At 50.2% G+C, this 27,538-nt stretch overlaps 1 protein-coding gene across 2 annotated transcripts; it reads right to left on the reverse strand.

Moving 5' to 3' along the window:
• Positions 1-26,932, reverse strand: OVOL2 (ovo like zinc finger 2). 2 transcript variants are annotated; one of them, XM_043480455.1, is made up of 4 exons: positions 24,981-25,849; positions 24,077-24,297; positions 13,879-14,068; positions 1-681 (listed from the first exon to the last, which is right to left on the reverse strand). In XM_043480455.1, the coding sequence occupies exons 1-4, from the start codon at positions 25,078-25,080 to the stop codon at positions 368-370; spliced, it is 825 nt and encodes a 274-aa protein (XP_043336390.1). In that variant the 5' UTR covers positions 25,081-25,849; the 3' UTR covers positions 1-367. The 2 variants fall into 2 exon arrangements, with proteins under 2 accessions (XP_043336390.1, XP_043336392.1); XM_043480457.1 differs by lacking the exons at positions 24,077-24,297; positions 24,981-25,849 and adding an exon at positions 26,572-26,932.
• Between the last annotated feature and the right edge of the window lie 606 nt (positions 26,933-27,538).

Genomic DNA, 27,538 nt, shown 5'->3' on the forward strand with positions numbered 1-27,538 from the left:
TAGCATTTCAAGTGGAAGTACTTTTATTTCAAGGCACCATATCAATCTCTCCAAGGGTGTTTCTCTCAGAACACCCCTGCCTCCATGTGTGAAAATCCTAAAAAGAAAACAAAAAACGAAAACTAGACCCAGACGGTGATCACAGCCCTCCACAAGCTTCCATTAGTGTGATAGCGTTCCTGAGGGCCCAGGTGACAGGGGCCTGATGCCACTGTTATCAACGACAGTGTTGGCACGGAGCCCCCATTGAGGCCCCCAGGACAGAGATGAACGGACCACTTGGACTCTGGAATAGCACGTGGGGCAGGGGACCTGCAACACCAGGAATCCGTGGACACGTGGCAGAGTTGGCATCCACGCCCCTCTCCTACTTCTCTTCCTCCTCACTCAGGTTGGCGTTTCCCTGGAGCGAGGACGTCAGCTTGTTTTGCAAGAGAGCTGCCAGTTTCTTGGATGTCTTTTTGAGGAACGCGCTGCCCGGGTGGGCACCATTCACGTGCAGGTACAGGTCCTCCTGGGTGGGGCCCGTGTAGCCGCAGTCCTCGCAGACGTACAGCTTATCCCGGCGCTGCTTGTAGGCATACTGCTGCTGCACCCCGTGGATCTTCTTCAGGTGGGACTCCAAGGAGCAGCGCTGGGTGAAGGCTTTGTGGCAGACATCACACTTGTAGGGGCGAATGCCTGCAGGGGCGAGGGGCAGACACAGAACCAGCGGGTCAAGGCCAAGCCAGAGCTTCCCACCTATGAGGCCATTAAAAGTCATCCCATACAACTCAATGGCAAAAAAAAAACCCCAAATGATCCAATTCAAAAAACATGCAATAGGCATTTTTCCAAAGAAGACATATGAAGGGCTGAGAGACACAAGGGAAGATGCCCAGTATCAACAGTCATCAGAAAAGTGCAATTTGCCACCACGCAGGTAGAGCCAACTCATTGGAAAAGACCCTGATGCTGGGAAAGATTGAAGGCAAAAGGAGAAGAGGGTAGCAGAGGATGAGAGGGTTAGACAGCATCCCCAACTCAAAGGATATGAGTTTGAGCGAACTCTAGGAGATAGTGGAGGACAGAGGAGGCTGGCATGCTGCAGTCCGTGGGGTCCCAAAGAGTCAGACATGACTTAGCAATTGAACACGGTAGGAGAAATCACCTCACACCTGTCAGAATGTCTATTATCAACAAGACAAGAGGTAAATGCTGGAGAAGGTGTGGAAAAAAGGGTACCCTCATGCACTTTTGGTGGGAATGTAAATTGGTGCAGCCACTGTGGAGAACAGGGTGGAGGTTCCTTGAAAACTTAAAGACAGACCTTCCATATGATCCAGGAATCCCACTATCCGTATTTATCCAAAGAAAATGAAAACAGGATCTCAGAAAGCTATCTCCACATCCCTGTTCACTGTAGCTTTATTCACAACAGCCAAGACATGGAAACAACCTAAGTACCCCTCAACAAATGAATGGATAAAGGAGATGTGGTACATATCTACAATGGAGTATCATTCAGCCAGGTCAAAGGAGGAAATCCTGCCATTTGCAACAATGTGGATGGACCTTAAGGACATTATGTTCAGTGAGATGAGCCATACAGAGGAAGACAGATAGTGTGTGGTATCCCTTAGATGCAGTAAAGTCCAACTCCCCCAAGAAACAAGAGAAACATACTCATCAGGGGCTCCTGGGTTGGGGAAATAGGGAGAAAAAAAGAATCACCATAACCAAGGATGAAGAATATGAAGAAAATGGTTAAGGCAGGAGACAAAATTGTCCACAGAGCAAACATAATAAAAACAGACGCAAACAGCAAAACTCTACCACCTGGCTTTAAGAGGAGGTACTCTAATCTTCTCACTTGCCTGCCTTAATGTTTGGGTTTCAGAGTGGGCAGAGTAAACCGTGATTTTATTTTAGTTTGGGTTTTCCTGGAAAAGGAGGTATTTGGAAGGAGCCTCTAGGAAGGGAGACCCCAGGAACAGTGTGAGGTGACTTCCCACCTTCAGGGGAGGGAGAAGATGACAAGGTTTGGGGGGGGTCATCCAGTCAGTGGGCAACCAGGGTCCAACTGGTCAGGCAAGGTAGGGGACAGAGGAGAACACACACCTCTGAGTCACCCTGCCCCTCGGGAGCTGGGGTCTTTGTCCCTCTGCTTAGGCAGCACCCTGGAGAGCGCCCTTGGGGGGTGGGGCGTTCTCTCCACAGAAGGTCCCACCTGCCTGGAGGTGGGGTTGGGGGCCTCCAGCAAGAACACCCGCAGTGGTCAGCTTCGACATGGACAGATGTGCTCAGAAGTGGCAAGGGACAGGGGCAGAGGCAGAGCACTGAGGACATGAGCTACAGTCAGGAAAGCATCTCCAATCTAGATCTCGTGCTGACTTTAAATCTGGTCTACTATCAGTGGGGCCTGCCTCCTGGCTGGCGAGGTCACAGGTACCACACAGAGCAAGAAGCTCAGCAATCAAATGACAGTCACCCCCACGCCCCCATGGGTACCCCACTGGGTGAGATGGGGCTTCTGGAAGTCCAGAGAGGTCCATGGAGCAGAGAGGAGGCTGCAAGTAGTTAGACCATCTCAGGGCCTGCTGGCCAGAAAGACCACTTCCCACAGGAATCCCCAAAGCTTTAGGCTCAAAATTTAAGAGTACGGAAAAAAAAAAAAAGAGTATGCAAAACCATCAATCAAGATAAGTATTTTCAAGGACTTCCTGGGTGGTACAGTGGTTAGGACTCACACTTCCACCACAGGGGACATGGGTTTGATCTCAGGTAGGGGAACTAGGATCCTGCATGCCCCTGTGGTGCAGCCAAAAAAGAAAAAATTGTTTAAGTTGCTGAAAAAATAGTGAAAATTAAAATTCACACTCTAAAATGCTTTTTTGATTTATACAACAATGAAATTTATTATGATTTTACTATCCTAGCTTTAATGGAAGCAAACTATTAAAAGATATCTTCAAAATCTACTTTTTTTTTTGCCTAACAATACTCCTAGGGTACCAGTCAGAATGGCAATCATTAAAAAGTCAACAAATAAATGCCACAGAGGGTGTGGAGAAAAGGGAACCCTCCTACACTGATGGTGGGAATGTAAATTGGTGCAGTCACTATGGAGAACAGTATGGAGGTTCCTCAAAAAACTAAAATAGAGTTACCATATGACCCAGCAATCCCACCCCCAGGGCATATATCCAGAGAAAACTATAATTCAGAAAAATTCATGCACCCCAGTGTTCACAACAGCACTATTTACAACAGTCAAGATACGGAAGCAACCTAAATGTCCATCAACAGATGAATGGCTAAAGATGTGGTACGTATATACAATGGAATACTACTCAGCTGTTAAAAAGAATGGAATAATGAATGTCATTTGCAGCAACATGGATGCAACTAGAGATGTTCATAGTAAGTGAAGTAAGTCAGACAAAGACAAATATCATATGATATCACTTATATGTGGAATCTAAAATGTGACACAAGTGAACCTATCTATGAAACAGAAGAACAGACAGAACAGACTGGTGGCCGCCAAGGGGGAGGGGGTTCGGGGAGGGATTGAGTGGGAGTTTGGGATTAGCAGATGTAAACTATTATATATAGAATGGATAAACAACAAGGTCCTACTGTACAGTACAGTGAACTATATTCAATATGTCATGATAAACCATAATGGAAAAGAATATTTTAAAAAAAGGAACATATAGTGAAAGTCACTCAGTTGTATCTGACTCTTTGCAAGTCAGATACAACTGACTCCACTAGGCTCCTCTGTCCATGGGATTCTCTAGGCAAGAATACTGGAGTAGGTTGCCATTTCTTTCTCCAGGGGATCTTCCCAACCCAGGGATCGAACCCAGGACTCCTGCAATGCAGGCAGATTCTTTACCATCTGAGCCACCAGGGAAGCCCCAAAAAAGAACATATATGTATAACTAAATCACTTTGCTATACAACAGAAATTAATACAATGTTATAAAACAACTATACTTCAATAAAAAATAAAAATAAGTAAATAGTCCTGGAGATTTTACCATGGTAGTGTTTACAGCCTGATTTCATCCCTTTTTAGCAGCACCATGGTGTTTTGTTGTTCAGCTGCACCCAAATCCCATCTTTTAAAGACTATAGAGAGTGAGGAAGCACTGCTGCAGCCCACACCCTCGCATCACATCATGCTGCCTTGTACAACCTGGTACTAAGGTGTGGTCCACCCCACATCACATCACCTAGGAGCTTGTTGGAAGTGCAGAGCCTCGAGCCCCCACCCTAGACCTCCTGATTCAAGCAAAAGCAGTGGTTCTCAAATTAGAGTCCGAAACAGAATCACCTAGATAGAGGGCTTGTCAAAACACAGATTCCAGGCCCCCCACCCTCACTGGCGATCCCGGTTCTGGGGTGGGGCCAAGAACCTGTATTTTCTAGCAGGTTCCCAGGTGATGCTGAGGCTACTTATGCTGAGGTCTGAAGCGATGCCAGATGAAGCCATGGACGGCACTTGGGGTGTCTGAGGCAGACATGCACCCCAATCTTTTCCTCAAGGTTACAAGTCCCCAGTGCCTTACTGGTGCTTCCTGGAGAGCTATATCTGTTTATGAAGTTACACAGATGATAAAGGAAGTCAAAATGAAAACAAAACAAAAAAAAATACTCTCCACCCTCATTCAACCACCTGAACAAATTGAACAAACTGAATGGCTTCCACTATTCTTCCACATCCAGAAGCCTCCATCATTGCCTCTAACACTCAGTGTGAGAATAATCCCATCAGTTCAGTGTTGTGGTAGGGTGTTCCTCCAGCCCACCCAAGCAGAAGGCAGGCCTGTATTATATTCTGCAGGTTCCAGAAAAACTGCCAAAAGAAACTTCATTATAATGCTCAGCACTTGGCACATAATAGGTGCTCAGTAAATCATTTTTGAATGAATGAACGAACCCTCCTGGCCCAGGAAAAGAAAGGAAGATCCCCTGGAGGAGGAAATGGCAACCCACTCCTGTATTCTTGCCTGGAGAATCCCATGGACAGCAGAGCCTGGCGGGCTACAGTATGGGGTCACAAAGAGTCAGACACAACTGAGCAACAAACACTGTCACTGTCAAGTCACTTTTCAATGAATGAATGAATGAACCCTACTCGCAGGAAAAGAGAGGTCAGTCACATCTTGGGGGCTAGTTTCTACAAACGTAGGGGCTATGATGAGACCTGCCCGAAAGGAATACACCAAGTAGGTCGCATGTTTGGGCCACAAGGGGCTTTGTGTTACCCAGGCTTCTGGGCCCACAAGGCAGCTGGCTTCTACCACCTCTGGCCAATCAAGAATCACCCTGATTTCCAACCCGAAGCTCATCAAGACAAATTCACCCAGAGACCAGCTGCTCCTTTCAGGAGGGATCGGAAACAGCCCGCTACTATTTTAAAACATCCAAACTCAGCTGGTGGGGAAACCAGCACACTTCCAACAGCTTTATCCTGGAGCAATGACTCCTAGATTCTGGAAGTGGGTGCTTTTCCCACCCTACTCCTGGAGGTCCCACCCCATGGTGGCCTGAGAAGAGGGGTGGACGGGCTGCACTGCTTGTCCCGAGCCCTGCCCCTCGGACAAGCCCACATGCAGAGTCACGTCTCCTTCCTCTCTTCATCCAGCTGCTAAGCTGAATTGTACAGGCACCGCACCCAACGCAGCCTGGATGGCAAGGGCGAGAGGGTATTGGAAGCCTGTATCGTGTGGATGACAGAGGCGGGGAGGGGGAAACAGGAGGCCCCCACACCTCGTTACTGCAGTTAATTCTGACTTCTGCAAACCTGCTCCCCCTACCCCATCACCACATTCACTCCTCACTTACTGGGGCAAGCAGACCTTGTCACACAGCAGCTGCCTCTTGGTGACTCTGGGCTTGGGAATAAGTTCCTACCTCCTGGAGTCCTCCTTTCCCCCACAGACTCGGAGGTCGGCGAAAAGGTGACTAGAGAGGAGCCCAGGTGAGGGACACTGATGCCAAGGTCTCCCTGTCTTGGACATGAATGCTCTTGAGCAGTGGCCAATTGTGTCTGTGCTGGGAGTGGGGCTCCAGAACTGAGAGACACCATCCCCAACACCTAGACAGTAACAGAGTCCAAGGCCACTGGAAACCTAGGCATTACCCATCAACCACTCATCAACCGAGTCCATGCCTGTCTCCTCACCTGTAAAATGGGGACAATAATTAATACCCCCTTGTAAGGCTGCTCTGAGGAGTAACTGAGATCTCATGAGCCAAGGATCCAGCACACAGTAAATACTCAATGGGATGCAGCCTCAAGTGCCTACAATGCAGGTCAAAAGAATACAAAGACACACTTTAGAATTTCTTGTTGTTTAGTTGCTAAGTCATGTCTGACTTTTTGAGGACCCCATGGACTGGAACCTGCCAGGCTCCTCTGTCCATGGGATTTTCCAGGCAAGAATACTGGGGTGGGTTGCCATTTCCTACTCACAAAAGAGTCAGACACAACTTAGTGATAAAACAACAACAATTTTGCAGAGGACTTCTTTAATGCGTTACATTTCTTAAACATAGACATATATTTTTAATGTACACCTAAGTAATATTTAAGGAGTCAAAGCAATGATTCAATCATGGTATCATTTGTCAATGACAAAAACAAAAGCATGTTAGTGATTGAAAAAAAAAAACCCAGCAATTGTTAAAAAGCATTATGGAACAGACACGTGATGAAATTTTTTTAAAAAGCATTTTATAATTATAAAAAAATCAAAAATTTTAAAAAATGATAACATTTTAAAATGTGGTCCCTAGGGACTTCACTGGTAGTCCAGTGGTTAGGACTCCATGCTTCTACAGAAGGGGGCCTGGGTTTGATCCCTAACTGGGGAACAAAGATCCTGTATGCCACGTGGCACGGTAAAAAAAAAAAAAAAAAAAACAATATATATATATATAAAATAATAAAATGTGGTCCCTAGGCAGCTGGTGGAGAGAGGCAGGAACAGACTTCCTTCCCCAGCCACTTTCAGTGCTGTGCTGTGGGCCTGTATCACCTAGTCCAGAAAATACTGTGTGTGGGTTATCACAAAGGGTTCCTTCTTCTCAAACGTTCTATTTCTACTGCCAAATCAAGCTTCATCTCACATATCCCCAAAGAAAAGTCTTTGTTACTGGCAATATCTGTTTTGTTCTGCTTGCTGTGTCTGTCTCCTTTACTAAACTTTATTCAAAAGTGGGCTTCCTCGAAAAGCTCTCTGCAGGCCACCTCGTGGGAGTGGACATTTAGGGCAACATCCACAAGAGGAAATGTGACCACGCCCATAAACATCAGAAGTGGTCTACCCTTCAGCCAGCTTCAGGGAAATTATTTACAGGAAGACTCACACAAGTAGGCAAAGGATATATAAGAAGATCTGTGATTGCATTCTCTAAAATTAGAAGAGAGGGAGAGAAACAAAAGAAATAGGGAAGGGAGGAAAGGAAAAAAAAACCCTGAAAATGAAAGACAGTGTTACATTTGGAGCAAGAAAAAAAATGACAGTGCCTCCATATTTGAAATTACATCATCATCTCACAATAAGAAGCGCTGACACCCATTCAACAGAGTGAGACACCTCCATCTGTGCAGGTAGGAAACAGTCTCCCAGGTAGATAGTACATGAAAAAGCAGTGTGTACTAAAAATTTCTGGGGGAAAAAATTAAATGGTGGTTTGCTTTCAGGAGGGGCTTCCCTGGCGGCTCAAGATGGTCTGCCTGCAACGTGGGCGATCTGGGTTCGACCCCTGGGTTAGGAAGATCCCCTGGAGGAGGAAATGGCAACCCACTCCAGTATTCTTGCCTGGAAAATCCCATGGACAGAGGAGTGCGGCAGACTACGGTCCACGGGGTCAGACATGACTGAGCGACTTCCCTTTGCTTTCAAGAGTGGAAATAGGGCTTGGTGTGAAGAGGAGGCTTCTTTTTTTTTTCTTTTCTTTTTTTCTTTCTTTCCCTTTTATATTATTTTTTGTAGCTAAAAAGTAAGTCAAACTCAAAGAGGGGCGGGCTTGTTGAGTGAAGGAGTCTGTGTTCTGCTCCTCAGCTCCCTGGGTGGGAGGGGTGGAGGTAACTCTATTCTTCCCCCACATACCCCACTCAAGCCTCTCCCACCCTGTGCTTCCCCCAATCCAATCTCTCCACTCCTTTCCTTTCACCTCCAAACAAACGACACCATCATTTCCTCCTCTTCAATCAAGACGGGATTTGTTGGCCTCCTCTCTTGCTCAATGTGGCCAAGATGGAAGATAAGGCCAGAGGGCCCCTTGGGGGCTGGGGTGAGGGTGGGGGCAGGGCAGACACAACTGCTCTGGTCAACAGCCCCCCCCATTCCCTCAAGTGACCTCCAACCTGAATTCCTGAGTGTCCCCCCATGGAACTCAGAAGCTTCCACAGGAATGACAAGCACCTCGAACTGACTCTTTTATTCTAGCCAGAGTTGTAAAGGTATAACCAACATGAGTTACACGCTCTGGAGCCTCCCACAAACTGGGCAGGTGACCCCAGACATGTGTGCCCTCTTCAGCTGGTTACAGCAGCTATGCTTTCCCCTTTATAGCTTCTATGTCGACTGGAGTCTTTCACACAGTAAGTAGTCACTTCTACAAATGAGGAAAATAAAATGCTTTCAATTAAGGCTGTACTTGTCTGATGAGCCTGGTACATCTGGTCACAGTGACGAACAACACCCAGACCACACACCTGAAACCTCTGCAGACATGACTCGGCGTTTCATCTCGCCCCCAGGTGCCGGTGGTGCTCAGGGTCCCGGGCATCGAGGGCAGAGACGGTGAGTACCAAGTCTGGCCCATGCTGGTTGCGACATTCTACTCTAAATGACAGATCTCCCCCCACCAAAAAACCAAACCGTCTCCTTCCGTGGATGGCCAGCTGGTTCAACCTAAAAGAGCTAAACAAAGCCAAAAGAATATTCTCTAAAAACAGACCCATGACATTTTTCACGGGCTGTGAACTGAATATACATTCCTTTCTTGAAAGCTCTCCCCAACTCTCCCCCTCTGTCCTCTGTGTCATTTTGACCTGACACTGGCCTCAGTGACCCTGTCAACTCTTCTCAAACAGGGCAAACCCCTCTATTCTGTGTGCAGTGAGTGCTCTTGGTTCCCCGACCGGATCCCCTTCAGTGGGCCCCCACTTGCCTGGGGCAGGACAGGCCTGTAGAGCCAGTCCCACGCAAGACCCCGGTGGGATCAGGCTAGGGCCACATCCCTGCTATCCTGTGCAGGTCCCCCCTGCCTCGCAGGCTTCTCCCAAGAGCCTACGCTTCAATACATCGGTTTATAAGAATCACCATCTCAGGGACTTCTCTTGTGGTCCAGTGGCTAAGACTATGCGCTCCCAATGCTGGGGTCCTGGGTTCAATCCTTGGTAAGGGACCTAAAGATCCTGCATGCCACAACTAAGTCCGGGCACAGCCAAATAACTAAAAATAAAAGTAATTATTTTAAAAAAAAGAAAAAGAATCATCATCTCAGAAACTGCTTGTAGGGAACCCAACCTAAAAGAATCTGGATTGAAAATAGCCACTCGTTTGCCAATATATTTTCACAAGATGGTAACGGAGCTTCTTCTTTCTACTCCAGTTTCTTTCAATCTGGAGTCAGATGTCACATGGCCACTCCCCCCAACCCTCCACCTCACTCGCACACCCGCAATCTACTCTTTCCTTGGTGAAGTCATATCCAAAAGAGAAGTCTAATCTTTTCTTTCATCTACTTGGATATTAAGGTCAGACATTTCCAGGCTCCGGTTTCCCTGGGTCTTTTCCAAGATGTTTCCTCCTGTTATGAATCTTTCCTTAGACGCCCTGCTCTCTCTGGGGCTGCAGAGAGCAGGAGGAGATGAGGGGGAGGGGATTCACCCTGCTCTTTGGGCCCCACCCAGCTCTGTCCAACTCTCAACGCTGTCACTCCAATTCTCAAAACAAGGCTCCAGAGTTCTTAGGTAAGTTTTTACACTAATCATGGACTGGCCCGACCAGACTGGGAGCAACCACAACCTTCACTGAACTAGCTACTGTACTTGGGAAAACTGTCCACATCTTTGCTTCTGGTCCAAACACAACGTTTACCTGTCACTGTCCAGAGTAAAAATCCAGCATCTGCGTCTCAACCAAAGGCAAAGCCAAGTTCACAGAATTCTGGTGAGCTCTTTGGAGCTAGTGAAGTGGTTCATATGAGCTACAAGGTCAGAGGACTCCCAAGTCTTTGCTCTTTTTACCAATTATCCCTTTGGCACAGAGCTCAGAGCTCACAGGGCGGGCCTCTCGAGCCAGAAGGCCAGGTCTGTCCCTCCAGCTCCCGCTCAGCAGCATGACCACAGCTGGTGGCCTTTTGCTGATCTGCCAGCAGCTAACCTGTCAACAAGCCCTTGACTCCTCTCTCTGGTTCATCATTACCTGGAGGCAAGTCTCCATCAGAAAATAAACCAGAGCAGGGAAAACAGGTTCAAGACATTTCCTTAATACTTTTTGTTAACCACCATAAAGAATCTACCTGCAATGCAGGAGAAGTGTGTTCAATCCCTGGGTCAGGAAGATCTGGAGGCAGAAATAGCAACCCACTCCAGTATTCTTAACTGGGAAATTCCATGGACAGAGGAGCCTGGCAGGTTATAGTCTATGGGGTTGCAAAGAGTTGGACACAGCTGAACATCAGAAGACCAGAGGACTAGAACTGGCTCTGGGCCCCTTAAGAAGCTTAAGGAGGAGTCACTTTAAGAGTTAAAATTATGATTAAAAAAATTAAAATCATTATCTATAGATTCAGTGATCTAAGAACTGTCCAATAGAGACTCAAATGCAAATCAGTTGGACTTTCCTGGAGGTCCTATGGTTAGACTCTGCTCTTCCACTGTAGGGGCTGAGGGTTCAATCCCTGGTCAGGGAACTAAGATCCCACATGCTGCAATGGTATGGCCAAAAAAAAAAAAAAAATTCAAGTCACTTTATAATTTTAGAGTTCACGATATTTTTGGTGAGAGGGCCGTACCGCCTAGCTTGCAGGATCCCTGGGATTTTCGGCCTCTCCTTTAGCAGTCACTAGAGGTCTATAAAAATCTTGCTCCTCCTTCAGGGCTCAACCAAGAGGACACCTCCTCCGAGAAGCCTCCCTGATGCCACTTGTTCTTCTGTCTGGCACACCCTCTGGCTTTCTTGGGGAGTCTAGGGTTTGGGTTCTTTCTCTCTATGTGGGCTGAGGTCTCTGGAAGCACAGAGGTGAGTCTTCAGGCCTCAGGAAAACTCTGCCAACTATTTCAACATTCACCACCTCTAATAGCTCATATTTACTAAATGCTTGGGGATTGGGAGCAGGAGGAGAAGGGGACAACAGAGGATGAGATGGCTGGATGGCATCACTGACTCGATGGACATGAGTTTGGGTAAACTCCGGGAGTTGGTGATGGACAGGGAGGCCTGGCGTGCTGTGATTCATGGGGTCGCAAAAAGTCAGACACGACTGAGCAACTGAACTGAACTGAACTAAGTGCTTACAGAGTGCAAAGCACTTTATACACCATTATTGCCCTGAAATCTCACAGCCATCACTTAGGTGATAGGTATTAAAACCCCACGCCTACTTTAGAGACGGACAAACTAAAGCAAAAAAAAAGTAATTTGGACAAGCAAGCACAGACAGCTAGCTCAGATCTGGATTTCTTAACCACTATGTGACCGATTCAATTTGCAAACTCTTCCCTGAGAGTGGTCAGTCCCTCATATTTCCACTAACGGAGAATTAACTCAGTCACAGACGAGGCAGCTCCATGTTTACTCCACCTGACCATACCAGCAGCCCACAGTGCTCCCTGAGCCCCCTTCACTTTGTCTTAAAGGCCAGGATCCAGGATCAGGGAGTGGCCAGAGAACCCATCAGGCAAGGAGCTGCAGAAGAAATAGGCCATGCCCTCAATGACATCCTCAGAAAAAGATGCAAAGCTGAGGAATTCTCCAGGACAACCAACGACAAATGACTGGGCAACCGATCCCCAGTTTCTCAACCCTTTGGGTTAGTTGCCTATTAGACCAGCTCTGTAGCCACCTGTTGGGTTCATTGATAGCTGGGGCTGCCGTACCAACCACAGAACCCCTCCACCTTTCATAGGACCACCTACCACCCACAGGACATCTACCACCTACATTACCCTATTTAGGACCCTCCATAATTACCCTACCACCAGCCACTCCCTAAGCATTCTTCCTGCTTCAACCCAAGGTGTCAGCCTGGCCACACAGAGGTCAAACTTTTACAGGTTCTCTCATGTTCAGGACTGAAATGAAAGCATTAAAGCCAGACCCCAGAGAGCATCCTCTACTGATTCCACTTTCATCACATTCAAAGCCAGACAACAGTCAGTGACGCTGCTAACATCAGTCAGGCTAACAGTGCCTCTCGGAGGTAAGGTGACAGTGACCAGAGGGGGTGCGGGGCAGGGCAGTGACTTATAGGGTCTGTCAATACTCCCGCTGGTTAGATGGGTGTGTTCACTCTGTAGAAACTCCTACATTCTCAAACTGTGCGCTTATGACATGTGTGCTTTTCTGGATGCATTGTTATATTTAAATGAAATTTAAATGAAAATTTCACTTTAGCAAAGTTTTTTTTAAAGGGAAAAAGAAAAACCTTTTAGCATGTCAGACCACTCTTTGGGGTGAAAACACCCTTCTGAGGCCAGGAAGGAGCTCATGGCTAGTAACCTAAGAACAAAATGTGTGACAGAGTCTATAAAGGAAATCTCAATAGCAAAGATCCGAGAAGGGCCCTATGTGGGGCTTGGGGAGCTGAGAGCCCCACTGAGAGAGAGGAGTGGACATTTTCCCACCCCCAAAATGCCGGGGGCGGGGGGTGGTGGTGGGAGGGGAAACCCTAAACCCTGAAAGGGCCTGAGGGGTCAACAGGACTATAAATAACAAATTCTAGGGACTGTAGGGAGAGAGGGACCCGCATAAGACTGGTCAGGATGGGATGAGAGGATGGAGCCCAGTGGGGTGCGTGAGGGTTCGGAGGGGCTGGAACAGGAGGCAGATTTGAAGATGGGAGCCAGACCGACAGGGGCTTTATATGGAGCCCATCAAGATGGAGACTTTGGATTTCATCCTGCCCAGAGTTGGAGAATTTTTTAAGCTGGGAAATGGCATCTTAGAATTCTCAAGGGATCTCTCTGGCAAAAGTGTGGCCCTCAAGGAGAAGCCTGCAGACCAGACATCTCCTACACAAAACTGGGGAGGCTACCAGCAATCAGAGATGCCGGCAGAGTAGCGAGCCGGCACCCCCCAGGGCTGTCTGTGGAAGGAGCTGGTGGGGACTCAGACCCGCTGCACAAGAAGCGGGCACTGAGGAAGGCTGAGGGGGCAGGAACTTGCCCGCCGGCCTGACCTCCCGGGCCCTGACCCTTCCTCCCCACCCCCATAGAAGGCTTGGAGAGTGCTAAGTCGCTGAGTGTTTTCTTCTCTTTCTGAGCTCCCAGGAGGAACCAACGTGATGCTATTTTGAGACAGGCTCACTTCCCGAGAGAGAAGCACAAAATATCTGCAAGAGGGACCACAGGAACTGCATTCCAGCATCAGCCCGGCCCGATGGCTGCACCTGACGCCCAGATGCTCCGAGTGGGCATCCCAGGGCACTCCCAACCAGTGACCTGCCTCCAATAGCATCTCACTGGGGGCGAGACCAGGAGAGAGGGGGGTGGTCGCGGGCCCCAGGGGCACTGCTGGCAGGCGGCGTGGCTCCAAATGGCCCTCCCTCCGCCCCCGTCACCCCCTCCCCGCGATCCTCCCAGAAATACGGCTCTGCTCAGGGCTCCCTCCTTCTTGGCGCGGGAGCTCGCGCCGCGCCCCTCACCTGTGTGCGTGCGCACGTGCCGCTTGAGGTCGAAGGTGTCGTTGAAGCCCTTGCCGCAGAAGCTGCACAGGTGCCTCTTCACCTGGCTGTGGCACTTGAGGTGCCGGTTGAGCATGCGCTGCAGACGGAAGGCCTTGCCGCACAGGTCGCAGGTATGCAGGGCCGCATCGCCGCAGGTGCCTGTGGTGAACTGGGGCAGAGAGGGGCGTGAGGTCCAGCGCGGGGTTGGGGGGGGCGGGGGGTAGGGGAGGGGTTGGCCCTGGCTTGGCCTGCCCCGCCCCCTACTAAAAATTCCCAACAGGTGTAGGCTTTGGGCAGCGGTGGAACAGGGCAGCTCCCCCTACATCCATGCTCTTGATTTCCAGCGGCGCCCCGCCACCAGCAAGTGGGGGTGGGACCACCACCCTAGTAAGATACACTCTCTGGAAGGAGGAGGATGGTGCCCTTCCTGGCCTTAGTCCTTCCTGCTTGCTAGAGCTCTAGCTGCCACCTCATACCCTGAGGGGGAAGCCAGTGCTGAAGATGGAAGGGAGAAAGAAGAGAGGAGTGTAGGTCTGATAACATCCCAGAACCCCCAGAGACAGCCACAGTCAATTTCTTCCCTCCGGGCCTGCACCGAGGTTGAATCCATCAAAAGAGACTGTCTCCTCGCCCCCTGGATCTGGCAGAGCCTGTGTCACTTCCAGATCTTAAGAGACCTAGCAGCGGCTTTTCTCCCTCCTCCCTCTTGGAAGCCAGAGGCCACCAAGAAGCCGGAGCACCCCATGCTGTGAGGAAGCCCAAGCAACTCGGCGGAGGAGCAGTGAGGTGCCAGGTGTGGATAAGGGGCCACTGGACCTTCCGGCCCACCCAGGACTACCACCAGCTGAGTCAAAAAACCGGCCCAGAGGAGAACTGCCTGGCCCAGCCATGCCCCAGCTCCTGACCCAGAATCATGAACAAATGACAGTTGCCTTCCGAAGGGACTTGGTCAGGATCCCACGGCTTCATTACCAGAAAAACCATAATCAAATCCCAGGTTCTGAACAGTCTGCTCCACTCTCTCAACTGCATTTGCTGCCTCAAAGGAAGAAAACAGAATCTCTAACTATGTGATGAAAAACACCAGATCTGTTATGTTCATCAAAGGTTTCCTAGATCCTTTAGAAGATGAAGCCAATTGTTCTGCCAAAATTCTATTCATAAAAGAACCTAAAAAACTTGTTTCAGACAAGTGTCATTTGCAAGAAGAGTTGGTCCCTTCCTGGCTTAACACCTTCCAAGTCTCAAACATCCTCCTTTCATCCCCCTGAGGTACCACCTTCACCAAGCCCAGCTCACCTGTTCCCTCCCAGATAAGCTTCTCCAGGCTCTGCAGTGCCTGCCCAAACTGGTCCCGGTACCTCTAATACCAGAGCCCCTCAATCCCCAGTGTGCACACGAATCTTCTGGGGGTCTTGTTAAAATGCAACTTCTGATTCAGGAGGTCTGCTGGGGTCTGAATGCTGCATTTCTAGCCAGCTCCCAGGAGACGCCACGGTGCAGTCCATGGACCACACTTGAGACATGAAGGACTGGCCTTCAGATGGTTTAGCACTTTACTCCAACTCATTCCAGAGGCTTCCATCACACAGAAGCATTTCCTCAGGGTTCACCTGTCTTCCTCAACTAAACACCTGGTGGAAGTCAGCAAGTGTTTGTGCAGGTTCCAACCCCCAGGCCCCAAGCCTAGATGGCAACCCTGCACCGTGCAGGTCAGAAAGAATTGCTGGACAACGACTCAACGGTAGCAGAAGGTGAAGACCCCAGAGCAGGGCTTTTCAGTCAGCCCCCTCCAGCGGTTCATTCTCAATTGCTCCATCTTAGTCTCAGCCGACATTAATGTGTGCCTAATCCCAGACAGAGCCTGTGCTCCGAGCTGGAGGGTGCCCCGTCATCAGGATGGCTTGTCCCCAAGAAGCGGCTGGTCTAGGCACAGGCCTAGGCACAAGCCACTGCCATCTGGGAAGTCCAGGGTGCAAGAGGCTGCTCGGAGGGGCACCTAACCCTGGACGGGGGTGCCCTGGTGCAAGGAAACATGCTTCTTGGGAAGTTAGTGTCTCAGCCAAAGAGGAGGAAAAAGATGGGGGAAGGGCAAAGAAGATTCAGGAGAGGGCTGGGAAATAGGAGCTGCGTGGGGCCTGTTTTGGCTAGCCTGAGCCCTGGAGAACAGCTGATGAAGAGAGCCGAGGAACCAGAGAAGCGGAGAAGGGCAGGGCTCTACCTGGGATCCCCGATGAACTGGACTGTCAGAGGACGGAGGGAGGTGGGGCACACTGGAAGATATAAGAGGACCACGGGGCTTGAGTCTAAAGACCTTCCTGCCTCATACCCCACCTGTGCCCTGTGTCCACTGAAGTGGTGGGACGTGACAGAGCCTGAGGGCAACTCCACTGTGCCCAAGGCTCTCCCGTCACCAGGACAGGTCATGGTCTCCCCCTCGTCCACAGTGCCCAAGTCCTCATTCTGGTCACTGCCTCCATTGAAGGGATGTGAAAAAGACTAAATATAGCCCAAATCTTGGCAAAGGGTACTTGGAGCTTCTCAAAGCCAAGTCTACGCAGGAAGAAGGTCATTTGAGAGGTCGCACAGCTAATAAAATAGAACACAGGCAAATGACCCTGGTCATTCTGATCAGAAACGTGAAGAAAAGGAGAGCTGTCTTCTGAAAGCCCTGTATCAACATGCCTGGGGAAAGTGCCGACCACAGTTCCAAACTGGACTCTTATTTACTTTAATCCTCTCAGTAAATTCCTATTTTTAAAATGCTCTGCATGCAACATAGATACCTCCTATGACAGTCCAGGGTGGAAATCTGATATCACTGACACTTTTTAGTTTGAAAAGAAGAAAATGCTGAGGGCAGAGGGGAGGGGGTCAGTAACCACTGAAAGCGGTACAGGGCCAGCAGGCCATCTGAGCAAGATATAGACAGCTTTCTAACCTTGGGGAGCAAAGAGGAGTGAGGGGACTGCAGAGGGAGGGCACCCCATTCTCAGGGAACTTCCCTCTGGTCTTCCCAGAGCAAAAGGAAAAGTTCTCCCCTGAGCCTGAGTGAAGGCACGGTTCCCATTTCCCCACGTTTATGCACATCCCCATTTCACAATATGGAAAACGGAGTCACTGCTAAATGCTTATCCAGAAAATCCCCAGAAAGGACCACTTACTGCCTGTAAATGTCTCCTGAGCAGTCCAGCCCCAGACAGTGATGAATTGTATCCAGAGCCTCTGAAGAGAGTCTCTCTTTGAAAGATGTAGGGTTAATTAAAAGGCAAAAGATCATGGCTGATAAAGCCAGCTTCTGCCAAACTAGTTCACTTGTCAGAAAGAAAGCACAGGATTTTCCTGGCGGTTCAGTGGTTAAGACTCCAAGCTCCAATGCAGGGGGTACACGTTCAATCCCTGGTTGGGAAATCAGATCCCCTGTGCTGAAGGGCCAAGAAAAAAAATTTTTTAATGACAAAAGAGAAGGAAAAATTCCTTCATCAGAAAGAAAAGAGAGATGCCTTATTAGTCAGCCATAAGAAAGAATGAAATAAAAAGAAAAGAAAGAATGAAATATTGCCATTTGTGGCAACATAGACAAAACTAGAGATGATCATACAAGTGAAGTCAGAGAAAGATAAATACTATATGATATCACTTATATGTAGAATCTAAAAAATAATACAAATTAACTTATTTATGAAACAGAAACAGACTCACAGATATAGAAAACAAACATAGTTACCAAAGGGGAAAGAAGGAGGGGAGGAGGGATAAATTAGGAGTATGGGATTAACAAATACACACTACTATATATAAAATATATAACCAACAAGGATTTATTGTATAGCCCAGGGAACTATACTCAATATCTTGTAGTAACCTATAAAGGAAAAGAATCAGGAAAAAAAAAATATATATATATATATATATACACACACACACATATATATGTATAACAATGTCTTCACCATACCTGTAAAACTAACACTATATTGTAAATCAACTATACATCAATTTAAAAAAAAAAAAAAGAGAAATTTCTAAGAATTCTGCAGAAAAACATTTGGAGGATAAATTTCTAAAGATGAAATTTATCCCACAGAGCGCACTTCACATATGCCTGGAAATTTGGTCTGTGATAGCAAAAGGCTGGAAAACTACCTATATGTCCATCAATAGGGACTTGTTACAAAATAAAAAAAAAAAAATGGTAGGATCATATAATGAAAGCAGCTAGAAAAAAAGACAGAAGACTGACTACCAGCCACCTGAGTAAGCCCTCCTGGATATCCAGCCCAGGAGACTCCAGTCCCACTGGCATCCGACTACACCCGCAAGAGAAACCCCAGGCAAAACCCACCCAGCTGAGCACAGTCAAGCCACAGAACTAGAAAATATTGTAAAACATTATACCAAGCTACTAAATCTGGGGTTATCTGTGAAGCAGCAGCAGATCACTGGAATGGTAATAGATGTATCACATTCTCTTAAGATCACCATATGTGTGTGTGCTAAGTCGCTTCAGTCGTGTCCAGCTCTTTGCATCCCCATGGACTGTAGCCCTCCTGGCTCCTCTGTCCATGGGATTCTCCAGGCAAGAATACTGCAGTGGGTTGCCATGCCCTCTTCCAGGGGGGTCATCCCGACCTAGGGATCGAACCCCTGTCTCCTGGGGCTCCTGCACTGCAAGTGGATTCTTTACCACTGAGACACCGGGGGAAGCCCCAAATGGGATTAGATGAGCTCTTTTCTTAAATTCAAATCCTGCTCTACCACTCAGTCTGGGAAGTAGGCAAGTTACTCAACCTCTCTAAGGGTAATTTCACACCCCTCCCCCCATAAAATGTGGGCAATAACGATACTTGCCTCTTGGGATTGTTAAGGAATACTGGTTGCTCGGTAAATCGTAACTCTTAGAGTTTGACAAGTTCCAGCATCCTGTGATCCTAAATAAAATGTAATTGGTCAAAACCTCATTTCTCCACCTGTCTTTTGAGTTTTCCTCTCACTGATGAAAAGGAAACTAACCTTCAGTGTGGGTCACTAGCCCCTAGTCCTTCATCTGCAACTCTGAAATCGAAAAAGTTCTAAAAACCAACATTCTCTTATCTCCACTGGCAACAAAACTAGAAGCTACCGTTTGGTGTCAATACTCATGCTTTGATATAGAAATTATTAATGTGTGCAATTACAGGGTACTGCTCCAGATACTGTGTCATCTTCTGAAAAAGTTTAATAGTCTCACCCTTAATCCAAAATTAACTCTCCAAAAGGCTCAGCACTCAAGTGGGGAAGCTACCATGGAGGGTGGGAGGTGACATCAGTCTGGAGATTCATTAACTAATTGGCGATTAATTCAGGGCCGAAAGATGAAGAGAGACAGTTAATTCTCCAACCCTGCAGCTTGGCGCTTTCTTATTTGCTGTCCTGTTTTCTTCAGGATCTCGGCTTTCATTTAAAATACACATAAAATTCCCCTCTAGTTCTGAAAAATAGTCCTCTGCAGCAGAAACAAACCCATCATTGTATCGGAGCTACGGAAGACTTCAGGAGCGTCCAGGGAGGTGGGGACTTGGGCTGGCCCTCTGACCAACTTCAAAGCTGGCTAAGGTCACCTACCTATCAACTTCTAAAGGAAAAAAAAAAAAAATCCTTTATTTCCTGTGGATGCTTCCACCACACAAGTTCCTTAAATTAATGGACCTATTTCCTGCAGTAGGCTATCGTGGGTCTAGGCTACCTTCCATGGCCACGTGGACAAGACTGCCACTGACACATCTGCTTAAGGTCTGAGTGCTCAAAACGTGCTAAGTGTAATTCCCCAATTTCTTTGGGACAAAAATACCCCTCCTGCATCCTTAAGCATCACAATTCCACTACATGGCAGAATGCAGTCTTCCCAAATGCAGAGATGCTGAAGGGAACATATCCTTATCATCCAGAAGAAACCGGGGCTAAAACACTTGCAGGTGCCCACACTGACATTTTGATGGGGCTTGTAGTCTGCAAAATGTGTGCTGACACCTCCCAGGGACAGGCCCATGGGTCTGGGCACGATGTGTGGGAAAGGGAGGGATAACCCTGAGCTTTGTTCCCTGTCATGTGGTAGAAACTGCTTCAGGTTCCCTCATGACACACTAGTGGCTAAGGTGGCAGCACAACAGCGTAACTACACAACACCACCACCACGACAGTACAATACACTAAAGAGTAAGGGGCCTTCGGTTGGGCTTTGCCACTAGCACCCGTGAGGAACTCAAAACAACCTCTCTGGCTTTATCTTTCTCCCCATAAATATGAGGGGACTGGACCACATCTGAGTCCCTGAGTAGATCCTGTGAGTGGACAGGCTCAGCCTCTGTCCCTGCTCTGGGGTGGACCATCCCGCATAGGAGAGGCTAGAAAGCACGACACAACATTTCCCAGAATCCCTCACAGCTGTGGTCTTTAGATGTGAACCTGGGTTCCACCAGTTACATGCACTGTTGGAGATTTGACTTCAGGCAGGCCTGAGTTAATTGAGCCGAGGCAAGTATGCAGCAATTGTTTCACACCCTGCATTAGCAGAAGCATCATGATGGGCAAACAGTAACCATAGCGGCCACCGCAGCAGCTCCCTAGGCAGCCCAGTTCTGCAGTGTGGCTCTGGGAGTCACTCCTGGGAGCTCAGCCTGGTCTCTCTTTATCCCAGTTTGAAAGGAAGTGTTAGTCGCTCAGTTTTGTCCGACTCTTTGCAACCCCATAGACTATAACCTGCCAGGCTCCTCTGTCCATGGAATTCTCCAGGCAAGGATACTGGAGTGGGGTGCCATTTCCTTCTCCAGGGGATCTTCCTGACCCATGGATCAAACTCAGGTCTCCTGCATTGCAGGCAAATTCTTTACCATCTGAGCCACCAGGAAAGACTTACCCCATTTAATGCCCCATAATTAACCATCATCTGCAGCTCACACGTTGTTCTCCTATTTCTCCTTTTCCCCCTTTAAATTAATTTAAGCTTTTTCAAGTATCCATTCCAAGCATTTTCCCCTTTTTCCTTCCTGTTTTTCCCCAAATGCTGTCACTTATGTCTAGGGACTGTTGACTCCTCCTTCCCTGCCTGTATTTCTCTTCCATGTTGACGTACGTCCTCCTATGAGTCAGGCATTACTGTACCAGCTGCTGCAAATATGAGCCCACTAGGAATGTTCCCTGCCTTTGGTGGCTCTAGGGTCAAGAAGAGGAGTCTGGTCAGCCAAGGAGATGGTGAGTTACAAGGTTGGTGGGGGAATTGGAGCTTCCAATTCTGTCTTGGGAGACTGAAGTCAACAGGCAAGGAGTTAGGGATGAGGCTTATGTTGCCTTCCAAACATCAAACGGGTGAGTTTTTTTCAAATAATACTTAAATCCAGCCAAACCAGTTGGTAAATTCCTTGTCCTTGCTGGGGGCAACAAAATATTGGACGTTAACAAAACCTGCCACAGGTCACTATCAGCTAACTCCCCACTGGGCAGTTTATACACTAAGAAAATCGCTCAGCATTTTGTATCCACTGTCTACCCCAATGCTTGAGAGGCCCATTCTATTATTTCTCCATTTTACAGATAAGGGAACTGAGGCTTAGAACACATAAACGTATTCCCAAGCGCAGCTAGTGAGATGGACCCAAATGAGGTTCTCCTTCTCCCACGGCCCCTCATCCACCCCCAGAGGAGCATCCACACTTCACGGCTTGGCCCCTTTACCATCTCAGCCTATCCCAGCTATATTTCCAGCTCCTCACCCTGACTGTCCCTGACCCCAGGCCCGTTTCCCATCCTCCCTTCAGCACTGAGTCCTGTTCTTACTCAAGCTTCACGCTCAGCCCTAAAGCCTGCCTCTTCACACTCTCTCACTGCCCTCGAATTCATACCTCCCTCTGCTCAGAATGTATTGCATCTTGCCTCGTGCTTCTGGTTGAGCGTTCACTTTCCTGTAACAGTGTTAATAATTAATATAGTATTTGTGTCTCTCCGCCAACCCAAAGAATCCTAGCTGGAGTCACTGGGCACCTACCATGTTTTCTGCTTGACTCATTTATCCTCACGACTCTTTGAGGCAAATGTCATTACTATTAACACTCCCAGTTTACAGATGAGGAAACTGAAGCCTGGAAGGTTTAGCAACTTGCAAAAGCCAGAGCGTAGAACCCTAACCATTACTGTCAGATGGTTCTGAAACACCAGGGTGGCACAACTTTATCTACTGGCTGCCTTGCAGGCACTAAATGCTGTGGATGGAGCTTCTCTCTGCCCTTCTCTGGTTCTAAGAACCACTGTTTAATGAGTGCCTTCCAGTCATTGAAAAAAATACATCTTGCTCCAGTGGCTTCCCCCTCTTAGATAGTTCATTGTACTTTGCACAGAACTCTAAAGTTACACCACTTGCTAAGTCAAGGGGGGTTTGACCAGTCATTTGAAAACGGACTATACCATGGCTGATAATTCTATAATCTTGGAGCATCTTGACGCCAAGATGTCTCCTATTTTCAGGTGGAAGCAGAGAGGAGAAGGAACCTGAACTTCAGCCTCAGTAAACAAACAAAAGCTCCTCTGGAAATTTAGTTAATGGTTGAGGAGCAAACTCTACACTCCACCCCCACCCCTGGGGGCAGCACCAAGACAAACATCCTGGAATAAGATCAATTTCTCCATTCCCTTAATCCAGGGCCCCAGTGGAGCTGTTGGCCTGGGGCATCAGAGATCTCCTAAAATGGTGGTTAAGGGACTGGATATTTTTCCCCAGCCACTTTCTTTCCAGGGCAATGTGGGCAGTTGGGGGTTTGAGGTTTAAACTAGCTAGTACCAACCCCCAAACAACGTTTCAATTGTCTTTCCAGTGGGGTGGTAAATATGCAAGTGAGACACTTTGTAGAATTTCCTGGAGGGCAGAGGTAGCAGCCTCAGGCAAACTGTCCCTCCCACTTAACCCCACGAGGCCCAGAAAAGCCTCCCACCAGCTGACTTTGAACCTTTCCAAGCAGGATGCCCACACCCATTCGGCAGCATCCTTTAAAAGCTGTCTTTCCTAAGGATTCCTAGCTCAAGCATCTAGCCTCAATTCATAACCAAATCACTCCAGCCCATCCCAGAGCCAAGCCCCAGGAGCCAGGAATATGCACGGGGGAGGGAAGACCCCTCCCACCAAAAGTAACGGAAGTTTTCCCAATCCGCAGTGTTCTAGGGCTTCCTCCCCATCCCCCGGCCGGGGCAGGGGGCGCCTTGGGACCGCCCAGGAGCGCCGAAGAATTAACACCTACACCGAGGGACTGGAGCCCGCAAAGGTTCGCATTAAGGCCCACCTGGCTAGAAGCTGGGGTCATATGATTCGTAAAAACACCACTCCCTGGCTCCGGCTGGCTGTGAGTCAGTGGAATGGGACTTAATCTTGGAGGTAGCGGATACCTTTGAGCAGGCAATCTTGGAAGTTCCACCCAGGAAAGCGCAGATGGGCGTCGTGATAAACTGTGGCCTACAATTCCAAGAGGCTGGGTGGGGGTTGGGGACCGAAGCGCGAGAACTGAGGGAAACAAACACTGCAAGCCACTGCGGGCGGGGCCATGGGGCAATTTGCAGTTGAATCCGATTATCCGTCCATATGATTCAAGAAGATTTGATAAACACCAGTTTAAAAGTGCCCGGCACAGACCTCGTGTCTAACGGGCACTTCATAATTGGCGCTGGGAATAGTTGTTACTGTGAAAGACCTACTGTGTGCCAAGCTCCCACGACTGTCTCCGGAACGCAAGGAACGGGGCGAAATTCCCTTCGAGTTCAAACAGCGCTGGGAACTGCGCCCCAGAGGAGGGGATCCCAGTGCCTGGGGCCTCTCCTTTCCCACCCCCGGAACGCCAACCGCCTGGTTGTACTTCAGGCGCTATGCACAGAATGGGGGAAGGAGGCTGTGTCTGAGCGGTTTGGGCAGCTCCAGAGGCCACGCGGGAGGGCTGTGCCCATGCGGGGAGCGGGTCTTACGGGCGCAGCGGCCGGCAAGCCCGCAGGCAGGAGGACACGCGGAGGCGCCCTGGCCGCGACCCAAGGGCAGGTGCAGGAGCGGCGCAGCGGGCGCGCAGGGTGCACCGGTGCAGGGGCGCGCCAGGGAGGGGCGCCGGCCCCGGGAGCCCGACGCCAGGGCGTGGTGCAGGTGGCGGCGGGGGCAGAGTCGACTCCGTACCTTGATTTTCGACCTGGCGACCGGGCGCTGCTTCGCCGCCAGGTGTCCATCAGGGCCCTCGCCGTCGCCGGGCTCTGGGGTTTCGCGCTCCGGGCCGCGCGGGGACGAGCTGCTCTCTGCGCCTCCGGGCTCCCCCGCGCTGCTGCTGCTGCCGCCGGTGCTACTGCCGCCGTCGCTGCGGCAGTCCTCGGGGGGATCGTGGAGCAGACGGCCCAGGCCCACTGCGGAGCGAGGGCCGCACCCCGACACACAGACACGCGGCGTCAGGCCCGGGCGCCCGCGGCAGTTTGACCTGCGGGCGGTGCCGCCGCCGCCGCCCCTCCCCGGACCTGGGCACCTCGCCAAGTGGGCAACGCCGCGGGGGTGGGCGAGCGAGCCCCCGACTCGGGCTCCCGAGCAAGCTCGGGGTCCGGGGGGGAGGTGGCGTCCGCTCTTCGTTCCCAGTTCCCGTGCCCACGAGGTACGGAGGGCCACGCGCAGCTGGGGACACCGCGCGCCAAATTTCCACTCCCTGGGACGCTGATGGGGGGACCCGATCTCGAGCCACCTGGCCCCGGAGAGGTTGACCCATCCCTGTGCAACCCCACGAGGACGTGGGATTGAGGTTGCCCCTTCCTGGCCCCCAGTCCCCCTCCTGGGCCACCTCCGCCCGCCGCAGCCAACGGTCCCGCCGCCGGGCAATTAGAGGCGCCCACTAGGGGGGAGGGGGTGCAGGGCGTCGCGGGTTCCCAGCCTCTCACTCTCGGTCCTCTCGTGCCCCAGTAACTTCCTCCCCACTCCCCCGAAGGAGGGGCATGGGGGACGGAGGGAGTCCAGCCTGGGTCGTGGAGCAGAGGGGACCCGGCCACCCCTGCCCCCACCCCAGGAACCTGGCGCCCAGGCCCGGCCCCCGCGCGGCGCTCACCTGGGATGTAGGTGTCTGCCCTCTCCTCGTCCGGGAGCTCATCCCAGCTGCGGACCGAGACCCCTGGGCTCCTCCTCTTCACCAGGAAGACTTTGGGCATCGTGGGGGCCCTCTCCCCGGACTGCGGGCCCCTAGTCCCGGTTGCTCCCCGCTAAAGGCGGCGGCGGCTTGGTCCCCGGCTCCCCGCGGCCGGAGCCCACCTTCCCGCCCCGCCTGCCCCCTCCCTCCGCCCCCCACCGCCGCCGCCGCGCGGCCGGGCCTCTCCCCCGCACGCCGGGAGACTCCCAGCCTCCGGGCTCCGCGACACCTCTGCCTGAAATCGCGGGTGAGACCACGCCGAGGAAAAAAGTTTCATAAGGTGGAATAGAAAAGGCACCAGGAAACTTGGGAGTGAGCATGCGCCCTGCAACATAACGGTGTCAACAAGCTCGCTACCTGTCCGACCGGTTCCGGCGGCCGGGGCTGCCTGTTCCAGCCCTTCCTTAGGCATGAATGTTTGCAAAAGAATTTAACGTCTGATTCTCCCCCCTCCCCTTTGTAAGAAGGGAAGGACGCTTCTCTCTGAACCCCCTGCCCCATACCGCATCACAGGCACTTCAGGGCGATCTCCTGGAACGAAACCCGGCACGCGCTTCCCGGGGCATTGCTCCTCAGAGCTGGGGCCTCCCGCTAGTGCCCGCACCCCGGCCCCCACCCGTGGATTCGTCTCCGACGAGCAAGCCAGAAAATGGCTCAGCTCCTCTGGACCTTGTGGATCATTCCTGGGTTTGTTGAAGTCTCAGTTGTGTGGAGGCCGCGGGGAGACGCCCGGGATTCTGATCCGGTAAAGAGGGAACTTCGGGGCTTCGGTTCCCCTTCATCTACAACAGCTCCCCCACCCCCCAGTAAACACAGTTTAAAAAAAAAATTCAGCATCTTTAGAACACGTTATTTTGTGCCATACAATCTAAGAAAAACCAGTCCGTTTGCTTCCACCCCAAGCCCCGTCCATACCGCGAACCCTCTCACCCCTAAATAAACACTCTGGAAAAAAAAGCCAAGTGCTAGTTATGCAAACGCAGCTTCAAAACAATTGTCTTATCCTCGCGCACTCCCATGATTGCCTCCCCCAACCGTTTGCTCCCCAAATTCTGAGGCTGGTAAATACTTTTCAGGAAGCCAGTCAAGATGGGTTTACCTCTCCTTACCGCCCCTACTGGGAGCTTGGCTGGATAGCTGAGGGTTTATTTTAGGTTTGGGGTTTGGGTTTTGTTTTGTGTGAGTTTTTTGTTTTTGTTTTTTTAATCTACCTTTATACCTGGAGGGCCAGGAATGGTGGGGGGGGGGGGCGGGGAGGAGAGAAGGAAGGGGAGTTGGTAAGAAAAGGATGCCAAGTTTCTAAGAGCAGCTGTACCCGCTTTGGGGGATAGAGGGCCCGCCGCCGGTCCCACGCCCCTGCTCGGATGTGCCCAGGGATGCGGGGCACGGCCTCCACGGTCGCGGGGTCACCCCCCTTCCTGGGGATCAGACGTGTGCCAGCTCCGGGTGCTGCGGGGGCGCGGCCGGCTCGGGGTGCCCTGGCGCCAACCGCTCGCCCAACCGCCCGACTCACCTGTCTGTAACCTGACCTGCAGCGCGACCTGCCCACAGGGCGGGAGAATCAACACAGCGGTTTTCCCCGTCCTCTTCCGCCCTGGAATGGCCCTTGGGGACACGGCAGCCTGGTAACGGATTTCTCGGCTCGGCGGCAACACTCCGGGTGCTCGGAGAGGGGCGCAGCTCAGCCCCGACTGCGGGGGACAGACGGGCCCCGCCTCCGGGATTGCCCTCAAGGGCTACCCCTCTCGGGCTCTTTCGTGTCTGGACCCCAGATTTTCTCTGCGAACGATCAACGCAGAAGGAAAAAAACGTGGAGCGGAGGGAACCTGGGGGAGGAAGAGGAAGACATCTCCATAGCGGCACGAGGAGACCAGGCTTCTTTCTCGTCCGAGGCCGATGGCGCAGCTTCTGGGAGCCTCTGCGAGTGTATTTTTATCTGCCAACAAACTGGAGCCTGGTTAGAAGAAGACGCTTGGTTGAATGAAAGTAAAAATAGAGTGAAACTGTGAGATCATGGAAGTATGCCCCATCTCATAAAAACCTTAAAAACTTCACTCTTTTCAAAGTTCCTTCTTTTACAAACACACACACACACAGAAAACAAAAAACCCATTAACAGAGTTTTTTTCTTTTTTTTTTTCCACTGGATTTCAAATCACCTAGTATCTGATTCACTCTGTCTATTATCTGAAAACACTGTAGAATGACAGGATCTAAGGCAAGAAATCTCAAAACGTAGCTCAATACTTAGGGGGTTAAGGTGGAGCATGACAGGTTTAATCACACTTTTATTTGACCATGTTGGATGCACAGCTATTCTTATATTTACTGGCTATCTCTTTGGAAGAAAGGAATTCTGATGTTATCTTTCTTTTGTGTGTGATCAGACTAGATGGGTTTATCAACAGCATTATTAACATTTTCAAAGAATCAGTTTTGCCTCTGTTGACTTTTCTCTTGTGTAACATCAGTATTTTAAG

Source organism: Cervus canadensis, chromosome 10, assembly GCF_019320065.1.
Source record: "Cervus canadensis isolate Bull #8, Minnesota chromosome 10, ASM1932006v1, whole genome shotgun sequence".
Classification (NCBI taxonomy): Eukaryota; Metazoa; Chordata; class Mammalia; order Artiodactyla; family Cervidae; genus Cervus; species Cervus canadensis.

What these genes read in the sequence shown, in the direction of transcription:
- OVOL2 (XM_043480455.1), bottom strand. Translation starts at nt 25,080, where the DNA reads ATGCCCAAAGTCTTCCTGGTGAAGAGGAGGAGCCCAGGGGTCTCGGTC. An exon ending in GGCAGACACCTACATCCCAG is followed by an intron (nt 24,298 to 24,980) that starts GTGAGCGCCGCG and finishes CTCGCTCCGCAG; the next exon opens with TGGGCCTGGGCCGTCTGCTC. An exon ending in TCGCCAGGTCGAAAATCAAG is followed by an intron (nt 14,069 to 24,076) that starts GTACGGAGTCGA and finishes TCTCTGCCCCAG; the next exon opens with TTCACCACAGGCACCTGCGG.